Source organism: Crotalus tigris, unplaced genomic scaffold (assembly GCF_016545835.1).
Source record: "Crotalus tigris isolate CLP2741 ecotype Arizona unplaced genomic scaffold, ASM1654583v1 scf7180000019553.37968852642:3898890, whole genome shotgun sequence".
Lineage (NCBI taxonomy): Eukaryota > Metazoa > Chordata > Lepidosauria > Squamata > Viperidae > Crotalus > Crotalus tigris.
The window spans coordinates 1,238,952-1,253,997 of NW_024097591.1; the positions used below are offsets into that span (position 1 = coordinate 1,238,952).

The 15,046-nt window shown below is 48.0% G+C and overlaps 2 protein-coding genes and 1 non-coding gene across 4 annotated transcripts; 1 reads left to right on the forward strand and 2 right to left on the reverse strand.

Moving 5' to 3' along the window:
• Positions 1–3,146: 3,146 nt before the first annotated feature.
• On the reverse strand, positions 3,147–6,800 carry CSKMT (citrate synthase lysine methyltransferase). Of its 2 annotated transcripts, none has more exons than XM_039363658.1 (2): positions 6,436–6,800; positions 3,147–4,059 (listed from the first exon to the last, which is right to left on the reverse strand). In XM_039363658.1, exon 2 carries the CDS (start codon positions 4,040–4,042, stop codon positions 3,371–3,373), a length of 672 nt encoding a protein of 223 aa, XP_039219592.1. In that variant the 5' UTR covers positions 4,043–4,059; positions 6,436–6,800; the 3' UTR covers positions 3,147–3,370. The 2 variants fall into 2 exon arrangements, with proteins under 2 accessions (XP_039219592.1, XP_039219591.1); XM_039363657.1 differs by lacking the exon at positions 6,436–6,800 and adding an exon at positions 4,919–5,058.
• LOC120317239 lies at positions 6,243–6,433 on the reverse strand. Its single transcript, XR_005559165.1, has one exon. It is a non-coding gene; the product is annotated as a U2 spliceosomal RNA (small nuclear RNA).
• A 2,026-nt stretch (positions 6,801–8,826) lies between the features above and the next one.
• On the forward strand, positions 8,827–14,663 carry CFAP126 (cilia and flagella associated protein 126). The gene is made up of 5 exons (XM_039363655.1): positions 8,827–8,984; positions 10,258–10,320; positions 11,861–11,941; positions 12,643–12,819; positions 13,542–14,663. Exons 1-5 carry the CDS (start codon positions 8,958–8,960, stop codon positions 14,199–14,201), a joined length of 1,008 nt encoding a protein of 335 aa, XP_039219589.1. The 5' UTR covers positions 8,827–8,957; the 3' UTR covers positions 14,202–14,663.
• The last annotated feature ends 383 nt before the right edge of the window (positions 14,664–15,046 follow it).

Consider the following 15,046-nt stretch of genomic DNA (forward strand, 5'->3'; position numbering starts at 1 on the left):
AGGAAGGCACTACGATTCCTATCATCCCCAGCCAGCCGTGGGGTGGGTTGAGAGCCGGTCCGAGTGCAGCTAATCACCCTCGGATGGATTTGCGCTTTTAATGTGGACCGCTAGATGCCAATTCTTCTCCTTTTTGGTTGTACAGTACAGTGGTGTTTTTTTTTTCTCCGCCGCTTTTATTTGTGAGCTGCTAAAACCCGAGAGAGAGGCCGTCCTCATTTAGTGACTGCCTTGTTTCACGACTGGTTGCAGTTGCAATGGTGCTGAAAAAAGTCACTGTGTGACTTGGTCCTCCCGTTGACCACCTTCGCGGGACTGTCCAGCAAAAGGAAAGCGTAACTCAGGTCCTGGGCATGGCTGCGGTTTCTGCTTACTGACCGCTCCACTTTATGACCAAACGGCCAGTTGCATCTAATTGTGGGCGCTAAACGAGGGCTGCTTGCGTTTTTTGCTGCCTCCACAGATGCGAACGTGATGGAAATTGTCCAGAAGTGTCAGAATCCCAGGACTTCGGCTGAGGAACACGGTCCTTATCGGAGTCCGGCGCAGGATTCGAATCCAGTGCCAAGCAGCCAGCCGGATCTAAATGCCAGCCAAGAAATGCAGTGGAGCTTGGCCAAAGAGGATTGCACTTGCTCCTATCCTTCTCTGAACAGGCAGGTAAGGCTCAGTGAGTTCGAGGCCCGCCTTAAGCATGAAAAGCGACTTTGGGCCAGTCACTCAGCCCAAGCTACGTCACAGGATTGTTGTGGTGGAGAACAAGGAGAAAGTGGATATGTTCACCTCCTTAAGTTATTTGCAAAATATAATAAAGCTGGGATACAGATAATAAAAAAATAATTAATAATAGAGAAAAGAATGGAATGGATTAGATTAGAACGGAATGGAATAGAATGGAACAGAATAATAGAAATATATATATAACATAGCATAAAATAAACAGCCCGTCTCTTCTCCGGCTGGTCCCCTTGGTGTTTTTTGTTCCCTCCCCCAGGACTTTCTGACTCCCCCACAAGACCTGGGGTGGGACCTCTCAAGGAGTCCCCCCCTGGACACGGGCCCTCTCTGCGAAGAGATGACCTCCCAGGGTCATCCAGAGCTTCTGGACAAGGCGGAAAGGCTTTCGGAACGGTGGCCTTGTGAGAAGACACCCTACAAAGAAGGTCTGGTGTTCCAGAAGACCCGTCTGCCCTCCATCGTGGTGGAGCCCAGCGATGGGGAGAGTGGGGAGCTGTTGTGGCCCCCCGAGGGCTTCCCATTGATGGAAGGGGCGGAGCAAGAGGAGTTCCTGGCTGAAGAGGAGGAGGAACTGGAGGCTGGTGAGCTCGGGGCTGGGAGAAGGGCTGGCCTCCATGTCATCTTGGACCCTTTGAGTGGCTGGTTGGCCCGCTCTTTTGCTAGGATCCTTAGCAATCTTCTCAGGGTGTTCCTGGGAAGCTCCCCCAGATGTTCCCCGGAATCCCTTCTTGGGAACCTCTTCCAGAGGTTCCTGAACAGCTCCAGGTGTTCTTCAGAAGCGACTTTAGATGTTCCTGGAAACCTCCTCCAGGTGTTCTTGGGAGGCTCCTCCAGATGTTCCTAAGAAGGTCCTCTACATGTTCCCGGGAACCTCTTCTTGGGAAGCTTCCTGGGAACCTCTTCCAGATGTTCCCGAAAAGCTGCAGCTGATCTTCAGAAGCTCCTTTAGATGCTCCTGGAGAACACCTCCAGGTGTTCCTGGAATCTCTTCCAGATGTTGCTAGGAATCTCCTCCAGATGTTCCCGGGAACCTCTTCCAAACGTTCCCGGGAACCTCTTCTTGGGAACCTCCTCCAGATGTTCCTGAGAAGCTCCTCCAGGTGTTCCTGGAAAGTTCTAGGTGTTCTTTAGAAGCTCCTTCCAGGATCACGTGATCAACAAATGCTTCTGGCTTCCAATGAGCCAAGTCAGTGGGGGGGGGGAAGGCTGGATTCGCTTAACGGCCACGGGATTCGCTTAATGGCTGCAACGGTGCCCCCCTCCCAAAAAAGGCGATAAAATCAGGCACGACACATTGATCAACCACCTTGCTTAGCGATGGAAATTCTTGCCCCAACTCTGGCTGTTAAGTTGAGGACTAGTATATACTTTCCACTCACCCCAGTTGTGAGCAAGCACCCCCAATCCCTGAGGCTACGACAAAATTAACAAATAAATAAATAACGAGCTTCTTCAAGGGGATCAAGATATCTTAAAATATATTTCGAATTAAAAAATGCTAAATAGCGCGCAACTTTTTACCGTTTATTTTTTATTTATTTTTTTACCATTTTTAGGGTTCGCCTCTTTTGAAAGTGACGTGGAAGAGCTCTTAGTGTAAAACCCAAAGCTGGCTTCGTTAACCTGCGACCGATGGGACAAGCTGACATTTTCGTAACTTCTTACAAACCAGAACCAGGATGGGAAACCTGGCTAGTTACTGCCGAGTCAACATGAGATTGTGAAGGCCTTCCCCCCCCCCCATTTTGGCCTAGTTCTTATTCCCCAAACTCCTACACCCATCTTACATCGTTAAGCCGAGGACTGGTTCGAAATGAAAGATTTACACCCACACTGCAACATTTCCATGCATTCACCCGAGTTCAAGTTCAGATGGGTTTCCGTTGAAATCCTGCAAGGAATTTAGCTGATCCCGGAATAAAATCACCGTCTCATGTTTTGTGCAACTTATTGTAAAAGTGGGGTTGACTTGAGAATTTGGCACAGCCGTTTTTCCAAGGAAATGGGCACCGTGTTGCAACAGTTAGGAAGTTAGAGATGTGCTATATTCTAAATAATAATAATAATAATTTGTATTGATTGAACATGCTTGTATGTTGCCCAACTCTGAAGGACTCTGGGTGGTTCCTACCAATCCAATAAATAAATTGCAATGAAATCAAGAGATGGCAGGTTTTTTTTTTTAAATATCTCAGGGGCTGCCCCAAAGAGGAGGGAGTCAAGCTGTTCTCCAAAGCAACTGAAAGCAGGACAAGAAGCAATGGATGGAAACTAACCAAAGAGAGAAGCAACCTAGAACTACGGAGAAACTTCCTGTCAGTGAGGACAATTAACCATTGGAACCACCTGCCTCCAGAAGCGGTGAATGCTCCAACACTGGAAGTCTTTAAGAAGAGACCGGACAGCCATTTGTCTGAAATGGTATAGGGTTTCCTGCCTGAGCAGGGGGTTGGACTAGATGACCTCCCAGGTCCCTTCCAACTTTATTATTTTTATTATTATTACTTTGCTTCACAAAGGGGAACTTGGGAGAGTCCAGACTGAGAAAATAAAACAAATTAAATTAACTACCGCTTAAATGACTGGAGTGTATGATAAAACGATAGATGGGTATTACGGCTCTTGTTAGATTTCACTCAAGGCTGCTCGCCGGTTGGATTCCTCGCAGATTTGGCGGGCTGCCCCACCTCTGATGGGTCTGGAGCGTGTAAGCATAATACGCGATGCCGTTAAGATTGGCGATCTCCCCAACTTTGATGTTGGCTCCGCCGGCCGTTTCCAGGAACGGCACCCTGGCATCCGGATCCTCGTCGGAGATCTGGACGAGACACCCCTCCGGGCTCAGGACCCGTAGACACTCGGACACCAATTGTCTCGCCCGCTGGGGGGATCCCCGCAGGGCCGAATCGCAGGTCCCTTTGTCGAGAACCAGGTGGAAAGACCCCAAAGCAAAGAGATGGGACAGTTTGGTGGCATCGCCCAGGTGGCACCGCAGCTCGGAAAGGGGGTGGCACGGTGGGGGGCTATCCTGAAGCATCCGAGTGAGACCCCGGAGGGCCGCGGAGGAAAAATCCAGACAACAGATATGAACCTGGACGGACGAATGTCGGTAGAGTTCCAAGCCCAAGGACGACGTGCTGCAGCCCACGTCTAGGACTCGGGCCTGGCCAGGGGGCAGCCCCCCAAGAATGGAGTCGAGAAACGTTGAGATCTCTTTGTAGCCAAAGAACCAGTCAAACGGATGGGGAGGTCCGTTTTTCTCCCTCCGGGAGTAGAAGCGATCCCAAGCTTCCCGCTGGTCCATGTTGCGAAGCAGATCATCTGCAAAGGGGGTGGGTGGGACGGAGAGAAATTGAAACGTGAGCACCCCACAATGAGACGTGAGGGAAGATTTTTCCGTCCTTTTGCATCAGAGAAGAGCAACAAAAATGATCAGGGGATTGGAGACTAAAACGTACAAGGAACGGTTGCTGGAATTGGGCATGTCTAGTTTAATGAAGAGAAGGACGAGGGGGGACATGATAGCAGTCTTCCAGTATCTCAAGAGCTGCCCCAAAGAAGAGGGAGTCAAGCTATTCTCCAAAGCACCTGAAGGCAGAACAAGAAGCAACGGATGGAAACTCATCAAGGAGAGAAACAACCTAGAACTAAGGAGAAACTTCCTGACACTTACAACAATTAACTTGTGGAACAACCTGCCTCCAGAAGCGGTGAATGCTCCAACCCTGGAAGTTTTAAAGAAGAGCCTGGACAGCCATTTGTCCGAAATCGTATAGGGTTTCCTGCCTGAGCAGGGGGTTGGACTAGAAGACCTCCAAGGTCCCTTCCAACTGTGTTATTCTGATTACAGTAAAGTGGGGGGAGGTAGATTAAAAAAAGGAAGGAAGCAAATTTGCATATAAATGGCTCTCTGCTCCTGCAACTATCCTGCCTTTGAAACTTAATTAATTTCTCTTCCACTTCCATTTGGCCTCCGTCCCCTTGAGGATCAGTGCCACTTTCTGACAGCAAAATCCACCGAATTAATCCAAAGGTACAAAAGCAATAAACAAACAAACAGCTGGCAATTTCTGACAATCCAATTTCTTACATTCAATGAGATCATTAAACCAAGCTAAACCAAGCTAAAAGCTAAACGACACTAAAATAAAATGAAATAAAGCCTGTTTATCTCCTCCACCTGTCCATGCAGAAAAAGGAGCGACCGATGCAGGAAGAGTCTGGATCAGGGATTTCAGCTTTGGGGCAAACGCCGCCTTGGTGGCTGCCATTTTCTCCAGGGCGGATCTGGAGGAAGGACGGCTGAGGAGGAGCCAAGGAAGAAAAGCAGAAAGCAAAAAATGGCTTAGCAAACAGCCCCCCCCCCCTTCTCTCCATCGCTCCCTTTTTTTTTTTCCTTTCCTCTCAAGCAATAGGAAAAGGATCAAAGGTTTTCACTCTCCGCCTGTCAAGCTGGATTGCCACACTCAGAATGATTTATGAGTCAAAGGCTCACTGATTGTCTTACTTGCAAGGTTGCAAGCCAGAGATAATACAGTGTTTTCTTTTTGTTGTTGTTTTTAATTTTGGGAAGTGCAGTGAAAATGCCGGTGTGGGTCTTTAAAAGGAAGAGAAGTGACAAGACGCTGGACTTTGGGGGGACTGGGGTGTAAATTGGGCGGAGCCAGGATAGGAGGTGAAATTCTTGGTGGGTTTTTTAGGGCTGTTTTTTTTTTTAAAAAAAAAAAAAACGGATTGGCGAAAGAGAAATGGCAGATGTGAAAAATAAGAGTTGGGACCGTTATATAATATATCAAAGTGTCATTGTGTGGCTTGAAGCTGGATTCTTTTGTGATGCCGTTAGGCATTTTTAAAAGCCTTTTTAAGCCACTCCTGAGTTTAACACCCCCTTCCTGGCCTAAGACTGGATCCTTTTCTGATCTTATTAGGCATTTTTAAAGCCTTTTTAACCCACTCCTCAATTTAGCAGCCTTTCCTACCCTGAAACTGAATCCTTATTAGGCATTGACAGCCTTTTTAAGCCACTCCTCAATTGAACACCACCTCCTAGCCTGAAACTGGATCTTTTTATGATCTTATTAAGCACTGAAAGCCTTTTTAACCCACTCCTCAATTGAACACCCCCTCCTAGCCTGAAACTGGATCCTTTGATCTATTTAGGTATTGAAAACTTTTTTAACCCATTCCTCAATTTAGCAACCCTTCCTAACCTGAAACTACATCCTCTTCTGATCTTATTAGGCATTTAAAGTCTTTTTATCCCACTCCTCAATTGAAAACCCCCTCCTAGCCTCAAACTGGATCCTCTTCTGATCTATTTAGGTATTGAAAGCCTTTTCTACCTCCTCCATCCACCCATCACAATTTCTGTGCAGATGGTGGCAAGCTGGCCAATACCTTGGTTAGAGAGATAGAGGCTGTGGGCAGATCCCTGAGCAAAGGATCACTCCCATAAGGAGTTCCTGATGCAAGATCTATTTTTTGACCATGAGATTCCTCCCAGGGGGAGGTGCACCGTTCCTGGAGGCACTGCAATACCAGGCCGATGCCTGGAGTGGACGGAGCAAGCCCCTATTCCATCTCCCAGTTCCAAAAATCCATTTAATATGTAGTCCTCAAATAGAGGACATATCAGATATTAAACTGATAAGAACAGATACTACACTTGATCTTAGCCAAAAGGCCGAGAAGCGATACCTGAGACAGGCGGACGGGGCCCGAGACTCCAGTGCGAGGGATTCTCCAGTTTACGGGGAGCATGACCAGGTTGCAAAGGGATCCTAGTTTAAGATCGGTGGATTGATTCTGCTCGGCTCTTTGCCTGGGCTGGACTGCAACGGCATTTCCTGCGGGGCGATTTGGGGGTGAAAATGGGGGTTCTCTCCCCACTGAGCGTTTCCCATCAAGCCACCTGGCTGTCCCGGCGGCCGTTGGTGGAGCATTTGCATAGGGTGAGTCACCCTCTCTGTCACTCTCCTCCCCTGTCATTCCTCAGCTGGCCGAGGGGGGCACTGGCACCCCCCCCTTCTCTGCCTGCACAACAGGCCTGGAGAGCAGAGATGGGCTGGGGGGGGGGGGCTGGGCTGCTTCCTGCCCAGCTCTGCTGGGGCATCTCCCAGACATGTCCCGCCAGCCCAGCCTGATGGACACAGATGTCCTCCCCCCCTTGGCAGCCATGGTTGAGCATCACAAGGGCAATTCAGGCCTGAACATCCATGCCACCTTCCCGGCTCAGTGGGGTCCTGAATTACGGAGGGAGTGTTTGCAGCAGGGTAGAGAAAGAAAGAAAGAAAGAAAGAAAGAAAGAAAGAAAGAAAGAAAGAAAGAAAGAAAGAAAGAAAGAGAAAAGGATGGAAGGAAAGAGGGAGGAAAGAAAGAAAAAAAGAAAGAAAGAAAGAAAGAAAGAAAGAAAGAAAGAAAGAAAGAAAGAGAAAGGAACGATGGAAGGAAGGAAACGGAGGAAAGAAAGAAAGAACAAAGAAAGAGAAAGGAAGGATGAAAGGAAAGAAAGAAGGAAAGGGAGAAAGAAAGAAAGAAAGAAAGAAAGAAAGAAAGAAAGAAAGAAAGGAGGGAAGAAAAAAAGGAAGGAGGGAAGAAAGGAAAAAAGAAAAGGAGGGAGGGGACAGCTGAAGGAAAGAAACAGGAAAAGGAAGGAAGCTAAAAGAGAACAAGGAAAAGAAAGAGAAAAAAGGAAGAGGAAGGAATAGGAAAAAAAGAAAGGCAGGAGAGAGCCAAAGAAACACAGCAGCTCAATTTGGCATCTCTTCCGATATTCAGTTGTTCCATTTTTATTTATTTAAGTGAGGGCTTAAACCTCTTTTATGCCCCAAAGGCAGTTTTAAAGCCCAGATTAACACCCAACATTTCTATCCCAAAACATCTAGAATTGACGGATGCTTTTTATTACAATCAGAGATCTGCAAGAAATTCTCTTGCTTGCTTGCAAACCTCCCAAATGGCCAGTAGGTGGCAGAATTATCTGCCACCATGCTGCCCCCTAGCCACTGTCCAGAGGTTGGCAGCCCAACCTTTCTCATCAAAAGCAGGCAGGCGAAAAAGCAGCTCCCGCAGGGCAACCTGACAGCTTTTAATTATCTCTGCAGATTAACTCTTCCCCGCTTGCTATAAATACCATTTAATTACTGCAGGGGCAGATAAAAAGGCATCTTTGAAAGCTCACTGCGGGGTGGGGAAGATGACTGGAAACAGCAGAGAAGGAGGAGGAGGGTCCCAACATCTGGCAAACATCTGGCAGGAGAAGCAGAAAGAGACATATCTTGAAGGCCCCCCTCCCGCCTGAAAAAGAAAAACAGAATAAACATTAAAACAGGGGTCTTCCAACTTGGCCCTTTGATGACTTGTGGACTTCAACTCCCAGAATCCCTCAGACAGCCTCTATTTTGTTAGATTTAAGACAGGGATCTTCAAACTTGGCCCTTTGATGACTTGTGGACTTCAACTCCCAGAATTCCTCAGCCAGGCACACAAGGAATTCTGGGAGTTGAAGTCCACAAGTCATCAAAGGGCCAAGTTGGAAGACCCCTGAATTAAAAGAATTAATCATTTAAAAAAATTAAATCAACTAAAAACGAGGACAAGGCACTGAAAATTAAAATGCCTGAAGCAACTAAAAAACAATGAAACCAACAGCTAAAATTAAATACCTAAAAAATAAAAACAACAACTCTAAACTAAATACATTGAACATGACATAAATACAAAAATGAAACAGAAACTAAATAAACAAACATTAAACACCCAAACCAAAATGTGACTACGTTTCAGAGGAAAAAAACCAGCCTCGCCACCCCTTACAAGCCATCCTGTTTATACATCTTTGAAACAGCCAAACTCGGCCTGTTTTTTTAATACATTTAATACTTTTTATTTAAATAATAAAAATAAAAGAGGACGGTACTTAAGAGCGAATTCGTCCAATGGGGAAAAACCACGAGGCCCTGCTCCCCCAATTCCCCTCCCACCTTTTTTTTTTCCTTTTCAAGGACAAACCAAGTTACTAGGTCTCAACGAGGACCCGAAGCAACACGGACTGGCCTCTTCGGAAAGCAACGGCGACGCCTGGCGGGCGGAGGCGGAAGGAGGGGGCGTGGCTTAGCTTCCCAGCCCTGCCCCATTGGCTGGAGCCGCTCCTTTGTTCTCAACCCGCCACGCCCACGGTTGCTAGGCGACGGCCCAAACAAAACCCCTGCAAAGCCGGGATGGCAACGCATTTCAGCTCGGGGCAGGTGAGAAAGGGGGGCAGGGGGGCGCCCCCAAACTCCCCCCTCCAAAATCTGGGGGTTTAAATGCATGTTGGGGGGAGGCAAATCTCAAGACGGGGGGGGGTTCCACCCTCCCTGCCCCATAGCACCCTGCAGATATGTTGGACTACAACTCCCACCTCCATGCAGATGGGGAGGAGAGGTGCTTGGGACTACAACTCCCATAAAGGGTGACCTCTTGGAGCGCAGCATGGGGGGAGGGAATTCTGCAGCAGGGATTCCACCCCCCCCAGCCCCTACTCCATTTTCACCTCTCGATCCCAAGTTCCCACAGGAGCCAACGTTTTTTTTTTTGCCAAGACAAAGAGAAAAATAAGATAAAATCTTTCACCCCCCATATCTTTTATTAATTTTTTTTTTTAAAAAAAAACATAAATCACTTAATAGTTGGTAAACGGTGTTTGCTGGATTTATCTTTGTAAAGAAAAATCATTAGCAATTGGTTTCTATAATCCACAATCCACGTAGTACCTTTAGTGGATTTCCCCTTTTCCCCACAATGTCTTCTTTGCAAACCTTGAAATAATACAGTTATTATTTTGATAAATAACGGTTACACATATGATTTTTTTCCCCCAATCTTTTTTATTGGGGGTAAAACTCCCTTTTCCTGCAGCAGGTGTGCCCCCCTACTTTTCCCAACAGGCTCTGCCCCCATTTGCCTCCCCCCGTTCGTCCTGTTTTGGCCTGTTCCCCATTATATACACATTCATATACTGATTTATTATATCTATGTCTATCTACCTATCTCTGTCTCTCTATCTCTATCTCTCTATCTCTCTACCTACCTACCTATATCTATATATCTATATATCTATATCTATATCTATATCTATATCTATCTATCTATCTATCTATCTATCTATCTATCTATCTATCTATCTATCTATCTATCTCAGTATCTCAATACATATACATTGATATACTAATCAGGGAGAGAAGCAACCTAGAGCTAAGGAGAAACTTCCTGACAGTTAGAACAATTAACCAGTGGAACCACCTGCCTCCAGAAGTGGTGAATGCTCCAACACTGGAAGTTTTTAAGAAGAGACTGGACAGCCATTTGTCTGAAATGGTATAGGGTTTCCTGCCTGAGCAGGGGGTTGGACTAGATGACCTCCAGGACCCTTCCAACTTTATTATCATCATCATCATCATCATTATTATTATTATATTACTATATTTTGATATATTGCTTTATATATTTCATTTCCCACCCCCCCACCTCATTTTCCAGTATGAAGATGCCTATAATCCGCGGAATTTGCGAAGCTGGAATCTTCCCAAGGTTACTAAGGCGGTGAGTTGCTTCCAAGACCTCCCCCCCCAAAAAAGGGGGGGAAGCCCTTTTTTAAACAGGAGAAGAAGGCAGGTTCACACGACCGGTTGAATCCCAGACTGTAGCCAACCGGGGTTGTGTGAACACGACTCATGGAGTTTGCTTGCGTTCCGCGTGTCCTGTGGACTCGCAAAATGGTGACAATGCGAATTGTCGCTAACCCTGGGCAACGGGGGTCCTGAAAAATATCAGCGGACCTTCGAAATAGATTGAAATTCAAAATTTGATCCTGGGACTGGGGATGCTATGACGGTCATAAGTGTGAGGACCAGCTCCAGGTCCAAACAGCTGCTAAATGGTGGGTTATAAATTCAATAATTTATAAAACAGAGTTTATAAAATAAATGGGAAACCTCTAAGGAAACATGAACATTTTTTTTTAAAAAAAATGCTGTTCCAGGCCTTTGGTTCCGCTTTGCGGATTTTGTTATATAACGTATTTTAAAAGACTTTTTTTTTTTTAAATCAAAACAAAAATGAGATGTGCTTCTCACCGTCCTCCTGGGAACGGCTCAGATTGGGGCTTTGCTTCTGGATCCTTGTTAATTAATGAATGATGGAGATTAAAAACAGAGCAGGAAAAGTGTTAAATTTGCCAGATTAAGTCTAATGGATGATTGCATTTTGATTTTTTTTTTTTTGAAAAGAATGTAGGCACGGGAGAATAAGGAGGGACAGGAGTGGGAAGTGCTGGTATTGTGTGCATCGAATTATCAGAAGCATCTTAGAGAGCTAATTCTGCTAATGAATAATGCATTTCACATTCCCCATCCTGTCCTCTTCCTATCTTCCTATTGTGTTCTTTTCTATTGCATTCCATTTTGTGTTTTGTATTCTGCACTTATTCCTGTATTTTATTCTGCATTCTGTTCTATTCCATTCTATTATTCTAATCTTTTCTCTTTCTCCATCTCCACCATCTTTTCTTTTCCATTCTTTTTTCTTTTCTCTCCTTCCTCTTCCCTTCCCTTCCCTTTCCTTTCGTTTCGTCCCCTTCCCTTCTATCTTCCTTTCTATTCCTTTCGTTTCCTCCTTCTCTTTCTTTTTCTTCTTTCCATTCCTTCCCTTCCTTTTTCCTTTCCTTTCCTTTCCTTCCCTCCCCTCCTTCTAACTTCCTTCCCTTTCCTTTCCTTCCCTCCTAACTTCCTTTCCTTTCCTCCTTCCCTTTCTTTTTCTTCTTTCCATTCCTTTCCTTCCCTTTCCTTCCCTTCCCTTCTTCTAACTTTTCCTTTTCTTCTCTTTCCTCCTTTCCTTTCCCCTCCCCTCCTCCTAACTTCCTCCCCTTCCCTCCTTTCCTTCCCTCCTTCCCTTTTTCTTCTTCCCATTCCTTTCCTTTTTCCTTTCCTTCTTTCCTTTCCTCCCCTTCTCTTCCCTCCTTCTTCCTTCCCTTCTCTTCTCTTTCCTTCCCTTCCCTCCTTCTAACTTCCTTCCCTTCCCTTTCCTCCTCTTCCCTCCTTCCCTTCCCTTCCCTTTCCTTCCACCCTTCTTTTTCTCCCATCAGCATCCTTCAACCCGGGAGGGGTTCACTCAGTTTGTAGCCAATGACAGAGGCCACCTTCTGCCTTCCATCCCCCGCTCTAAGGTGAGCCTTATTCTCTTTTTTTCCAACCAGGGATTTCATCCCTTAAACGGACCGCCCTAACAGAACCATAAGATCCATGCAGGCAGCCCTCAACTTACAGCCACCATTCAGCCCAAACGTTCGGTCGCTAAGCGAGACATCAGTTAAGGGAGTCTCCCCCCTTTGGCCACCTTTATTCCCACCACGGTTGCACGGTTGTGAAGGGAATCCCTCATGGACTCTGCTTATCACAAGACCGCAAAAGGGGCATCCCTTGACCCCGGGGGGGGGGGAGACACTGCAACTGTCATAAATACGAGTCAGTGGCCAAGCGCCTGGATTTGGATCACGTGACCGCGGGGGACGCTGCAACGGTGTGAAAAACCACCCTGCCCCCCCTTTTTTAAAAGGGCTGTTGCACCTTTGGACGGTCACTAAAACGGTTGTAAGTCGAGGACCTCTTGCAATAACTTAATACGTTGAAGCTGTGGTCGGTTTCCCACAAGACACCCAGGTTGGCTTGCGCATCAGCCAGCAAAGATTTCAAGGAAGGCTGTTTGTTGCAAGCACAGATTGTCCTTGAGTTAGGAACGCACCTGCGTTGCAGTGGTGGGATTCTCCAAACCGGCGTCCTGGACCCTGGCGGGTGAACGGGGCCCGGCTTTTCGCCATGCCTGCAGGGTTGAACCCATGACAGAGAGGGCTCTCTCCCTGTCCTACAGGCTTCTCCTTGGGGTACCTATATGACCACCTGGGACATGCCCTTGAAAATCCCGCCGGCCAAGGTCTCTCTCACCTCCCGGTCGATTGACGCAGCCGCCCGGCTCACCGAATGGATGAATAAATCGGCGGCCTTAAGCAAAGCCTGCAACGGATTGTGCCCAGAAATTGTTGGCAAGGTAAGTGACCGATACTGCCAAGGGGTGGAAAGGAGGGGTCCTTGGGGGTATTCTGCCAGCTTGGGGGGGGGTCTCTTTGCAGACGTTTCGTGACCCCAACTAGGTAACAACATCAGTGTAGGAGAGAGTGGGGTTTGTGGAATAATGGAGGAGGAGGAGGAGAAGGAAGACAATGACTGTAGGGTCCTTGGTGCTCTCTGAGCTTGGCTGTTTTCTTGCAGACGTTTCATGACCCAACTAGGTAACATCATCAGTGCTAGAAGGGGGGAGGAGGAGGAGGAGGAGGAGGAGGAGGAGGAGGAGGAGGAGGAGGAGGAGGAGAAAAGACTGTGGGGTCATTGGTGCTCTCTCAGCTTGGTGGTTTTCTTGCAGACGTTTCATGACCCAACTAGGTCATACCATCAGTGATAGAAGGGAAAGGGGTTTATGGAAAAGAGGAGGGGGAGGAGGAGAAGAAGAGGAGGAGGAAGAGGAGAAGAGGAGGAGGAGGAGGAGGAAGAAGAAGACAACTGTGGGACCCTTGCTGCTCTGAGCTTGATTTCCTTGCAGACGTCCCACGACCCAACTACGTAACATCATCAGTGCTTGAAGGGAGAGGGGTTGGCGAAGAGGAGGAAGAGAAAGAGGGGAGGCTAAAGAGGAGTAAACAAACGGTTGCTAAGTCGAGGACCCCCTATATAGGAAACACCCTTAACGGTTCTCTTCTCCCCCCCCCCCCGCAGCCCTCCGTCCCCGTGACCAAGGAACCCGTCTCTAAGCACAGCCGGACCCCCGGTAAAACCTCCGAGCGACCCCTCTCGAGCGGGAAGATGCCGGCTCGAGAAGAGGTCGGGTCCCGGGTAGGCGCTTCCCCCAATGGCCCGCTGTCCCGCCAGCCCGGCAGCATGGACCTCCGGCTGAGAGACGCCGGCGGGCCGGACGCCTCGGAAGCCCCCGACTTGGAGGCCAAGCCGCCCAAGGAGAGAATGAACGACGACATCCCGCTTTCCCGCCAGCCCGGTTGCATGGATCTGCGTCTGAAGGACACCAGCCCCCAGTTGCCCAGCCCCAACCGGCCCAGCTCGCGGGAGCCCACCCCGAGGAGGACGATCTCCGCCGAGGCCCCTCCGTCCGGAAGACCTCGGTCCCGGGAAGCCAGAGGCAAAGGCTTGGGAGCCCCAGAGCTTTTGTCTCCTTGCCGTCCGGGGTCTCTGGAGGTGAGCCCTCGCCCGGGGTCCCTGGAGGTCAACCCCCGTCCGGGGTCCCTGGAGGTCAACCCCCGGGGTGACCGTTCGCTGGAGGCCCTGCCCTCCGGCCGGCCACTGGCCAAAAGCAGGCAGGGGTTGGAGATGCCGAAGACGGCAGCCGAAAGGAGCGCGTCCAGACCCCTTTCCTCCACATAAATCTTCCCGGGAGATTTAATAAAAGAAAACAAAAAGAAAAAAAAATCAACTACCAATGCTTAAAAAAAAAAGAAGAAGAAGTGGACAGCACCAGTCTTTAAAAGCCTTTTTTTCTGTGTTTTTCCTTTTTTTTTTTTTTTTGGTTGTTTTTCACGCCTCCCGGTTCGGATCCATCCTTCTACCCCCCCTCCCCAATTGTCCGTTTGCGGTCTGAGCAATCTCGGCTAAGCGAGCCCCCAAATTGGGCTGGTTTTGCTGACGCGTGCAGCCCTGGGAAACGACAAGATGGTTGGTGTGTTTGTGTGTGTGTGTGTAAGGTCAACCACCTGTGGGATACCAACACGACTGCAAGGGGCTTGGAAGAAAAACCAAAATCACAGGGGCGGCTCAACCATGGAAGGGGGTCCATTAACACTGGGGGGGTGTTTTGCTAATAATTAATAAAGCGAATTGGCCGTTGAATTTGCAGCTGTTTTTCCCGGCCGGAAATAGGGGGGGGGGTGTCTTCATTTAAGCTACGCTTCAAATTTTGCCTTTGAGGTAGTCTCAGGGCTTTTGACAATGTATCCCGAGCGTTACTTAAGATACAGCTAGTCCTCAAGGTTATGACCACCATGGGCACCAGTTACAACCCTTGTTTTTATCAACCATTCAAAGTCAGGACGCTAAACGAGGTGACTTATGAGCAGTCCTCGCACATATGGCCACCTAATCACATGATCCCCATTCGGCCACTTGGCAACTGGTGTGTATTTACGACGGGGGCAGCGTCCCAGGGTTACGTGATCTCCAGCGAGCAATGGGGGAATTGGATTTACTTCATGACCAAGTGATCCTGCTGCGAT